This window comes from Alligator sinensis, unplaced genomic scaffold (genome assembly GCF_000455745.1).
Source record: "Alligator sinensis unplaced genomic scaffold, ASM45574v1 scaffold1511_1, whole genome shotgun sequence".
NCBI classification, from domain to species: domain Eukaryota; kingdom Metazoa; phylum Chordata; order Crocodylia; family Alligatoridae; genus Alligator; species Alligator sinensis.
In genome coordinates this window covers 144,658-147,760 of record NW_005843139.1, presented here as the reverse complement: position 1 = coordinate 147,760, position 3,103 = coordinate 144,658, and the positions used below count along the sequence as shown (strand labels likewise).

Genomic DNA, 3,103 nt, shown 5'->3' with positions numbered 1-3,103 from the left:
GTAGCGGAGATGCTTATAGGGGTGTCTGGGGCTGTTGGGGCCGTTAGGGGTGGAGTTTGCAGGTCAAGGGGCAGAGCCAGGGCACAGGGCAGGTGGGAGTCACAGGAACATATACAGAGGCAATGAAGTAGGTTTGGAGGTGGGGCTTAGGCTTGGGGGTGGAGTCATGGGGGGGTTGGCGAGGCCCCGTCCCCCACTGAAGCCCCGTCCCCAGGTACACGGAGGGGGAGATCCAGGAGAAGGTGGCCACCTTCCGCCTCATGCTGCTGGAGAAGGACATTGGGGGCAAGGACATCGCCAACCCTGAGGGGCGCCCCACGTGAGTGACCCCCGATCTCTGACCCCTCATGGCAGTGCCCCTCACTCCTTATCCACAGCACCCCCCCCCCCCCCATCAGCAATGCCCCTCACTCCTGATCTGCAGCTCCCTCCAGTGGTGCCCCTCCCTCCCAACCAACAGCAACCCCCTCCACAGCAGTGCCCCTCGCTCCTGACCTGCATCCCCCTCCCGTGGTGCCCCTTGCCCCAACTCCTGACCCACAGCCCCCCCGGTGAGCAGTGCTCCTTGCTTCCAATCATCCCATGACACTGGAGGGGTTTAAAGCAGGTTGGGGGAATCTGGGAGCCTGGACACCTGGGTCCTCTGGGCTGGGGGACGACAGTAATGGGTGCCGGGAGCTTGGATCCAACCCCCCTGCCCCCCCTCCTGCAGGGTGACGGAGACCCACCAGCTAGCCGAGGCAACGGAGCGCAAGAACGAGCGACTCCGCGCCGCCTTCGGCATCAGCGACTCCTACGTGGACGGCAGCTCCTTTGACCCCCAGCGCCGGGCACGCCCTGCTCCCCGTCCGCCTGACCCCGTCCCGCCCCACAGGTACCTGGGGGTGTGCTGCACACCTGGGTTCTCTTTGGGATGGGGGGTTTTGGTGGGGGGGCCTGGAAACTTAGATTGTATGTGTTTGCATTTGCACCGGACACCTGGGTTCTTTGTTGGGACGGGGTTGGGGGTTGTGCCTTTGTGTGACCCAGATGCCTGGGTTCTCTGGGTGCGTGTCCCAGATGCCTGGGTCCCATGATGGACTCTCTCTCTCTCCCCCCACCCCAGCCTGGTGCGAGAGTCCAGCAGCTCCCGGTCTCCATCCCCCAAGCAAAAGAAGAAGAAAAAGAAGAAAGACAGAGGGAGGTGGGTACCTGGACACCTGGGTTCTCTGGGGTGGGAGAGTAGGGGGCCTGGATCCTTGGGTTTTCATCGTGTCCTCCCCCTGTTGCTGCTAGGTCAGAGAGCCGGTCGCCCTCACGCCGAGAGAGGAAGAAAAGCTCCAAGAAGAAGAAACACCGGTGAGAGCCTCTTGGGATGGTGGCGGGGTTTGGAGGGGCAGGGGGTCACCCTGCCCCTCTGCCCACCCAGGGGTGTACCATTGGGGGGCCAGGGCTGAGCTACAGGCCCCCCAGTGCAACGGTGACTCCTGTCCTCTCTCCACAGATCAGAATCAGAGTCGAAGAAGAGGAAACACAGGTGAGTCCAGGGTGGGCAGCAGTCCCAGCCAGAGGGAGGGGGCTGGGGAGGGCAAGAGTCCTGGGTGGGGGGGTGGCAGGAGACCTGGCTGGTGGGGAGAGGCAAAAGTTCTGGGGTCCTGGGGGGCAGGAGAATTAGGTGAGGGGGTCACCATGGGGCAGCAACATTGGTCTGGGAGGGGCTTTGGGGCAGTAGCTTGGGTCGGAGTCCTCCAGGAAGGCAGTTGGGGGGGTGGGATGAGACCAGGGGGGCTAGGAGCCTGGACACTCTGGGTGGCAGGCAGGGGAGCAAGAGCATTGGCTGGGAGTGGCAGCACTGGAGCAAGAGGGCAGCTCCCTTCTCCACACCTGGGGGGCTCCACAGCTCTGCCCAGTCCTATAGGCATTGGGGATGCTCTGGTGTCTCTTCCTTCCGACATCTCTATGGTCTTCCCCTCGCAGAGTCCTCCAGGCCCTGCCCTGTCCTCCCACTGCCCTGGGGGTGGGGCGGGGGGCGTGAGGGACTAGGGGGTATCACATGACTCCTTTTGCCTCAGGTCCCCAAGCCCCAAGAGCAAGCGCAAGTCCAAGGAGAAGAAGAGGAAGAGGTAAGGGGTGGGGCCCCAGATGCCTGGGTTCCCTGGGGAAGGAATGGGGGCTCGGGAGGGGGAGAAAGGAGCCCGGATGCCTGGGTTCCCTGTGAAAAGTGGGAAGGGCATGGGGTAAGGGAAAAGGGGGTAGGGGGACTTGGGGGGCAGAGTTTGCAGGTTAGGGGTGGAGCCAGGGCATGGGGCAGATGGAAGGACTCATAGGAATATGGGTAGAGGCAGTAGGATAAGTTTGGGGGTAGAGTCTCTTTGAGAGCCCCTTGGGGGGGCTGTGGGGGGAGAGACTTGGCAAGGCCCTGCCCCTCACTGAAGCCCCACCTCCCAGCAAGAAGGCTGGGAGCCCGGACACCTGGGTTCTCTCAGGGGAGGGATCACTTCCCCATGCCCCTTCGTTCTTCCCCTCCCAATAGAGCCATCTTCTCTTATTGCCCCACTGATTTAATTGCTCTTGTATTCCACTAATTGTTCTCCTCTCCCACTAATTTCCCTTGCTTGTTGACCCCCAGGTCCACCAGCGAATCACAGAAGGGCCGTCGGGAACGCTCGTCTTCGCCCGACTCCTCCGACTCCTCGGATACCTCCCGCAGCAGGTAGGAGTGAGGGGCAACTCCCCCAGGCAGGACAGTACCACAGAGGTGGGGACCAGAAAGCAGGTCCCAGTGGTGTTTTGCCCCCGACTTGACTCTGTTGTGCCCATTGCCAGGTCCCGAAGCACCACGGCCCAGAAACGGGGGGCCCCAGCCCGGCGGAGTGAGACCCCCCCAGCCCCCTCACGGCGCCGGGGGGAGACCGAGGGCGCCTCCAAGCCCCCTGCTGAGAGGGAGCGGTCGACCACCCCTGAGCCGGCCCGGAGGGGCCGCAGCACCAGCCCCCGGGACAAGCGAGAGGTACGTCGCCTGGACGCCTGGGTTCTCCGGGGCGGGTGGTGGGGTGCTGGTGGCTAGACACCTGCGTTGCTCACTCTTCGTCTCTCCCCCCACAGAAGCCACTACCCAAGCGCA

At 63.4% G+C, this 3,103-nt stretch overlaps 1 protein-coding gene across 1 annotated transcript in view; it reads left to right on the top strand.

Annotated features, from left to right (window-relative positions):
* LOC102371783 (serine/arginine repetitive matrix protein 2-like) overlaps positions 1 to 3,103 on the top strand; it is an 8,460-nt gene continuing 5,357 nt past the window's right edge. Inside the window, exons 1-9 of the mRNA XM_025193948.1 lie at positions 1 to 319; positions 713 to 874; positions 1,106 to 1,183; positions 1,276 to 1,338; positions 1,484 to 1,516; positions 2,052 to 2,102; positions 2,609 to 2,692; positions 2,806 to 2,989; positions 3,085 to 3,098. Of these exons, the coding sequence (XP_025049733.1) occupies positions 261 to 319; positions 713 to 874; positions 1,106 to 1,183; positions 1,276 to 1,338; positions 1,484 to 1,516; positions 2,052 to 2,102; positions 2,609 to 2,692; positions 2,806 to 2,989; positions 3,085 to 3,098 (728 nt within the window). The 5' untranslated portion in view covers positions 1 to 260. The remainder of the gene's footprint in view (positions 320 to 712; positions 875 to 1,105; positions 1,184 to 1,275; positions 1,339 to 1,483; positions 1,517 to 2,051; positions 2,103 to 2,608; positions 2,693 to 2,805; positions 2,990 to 3,084; positions 3,099 to 3,103) is intronic.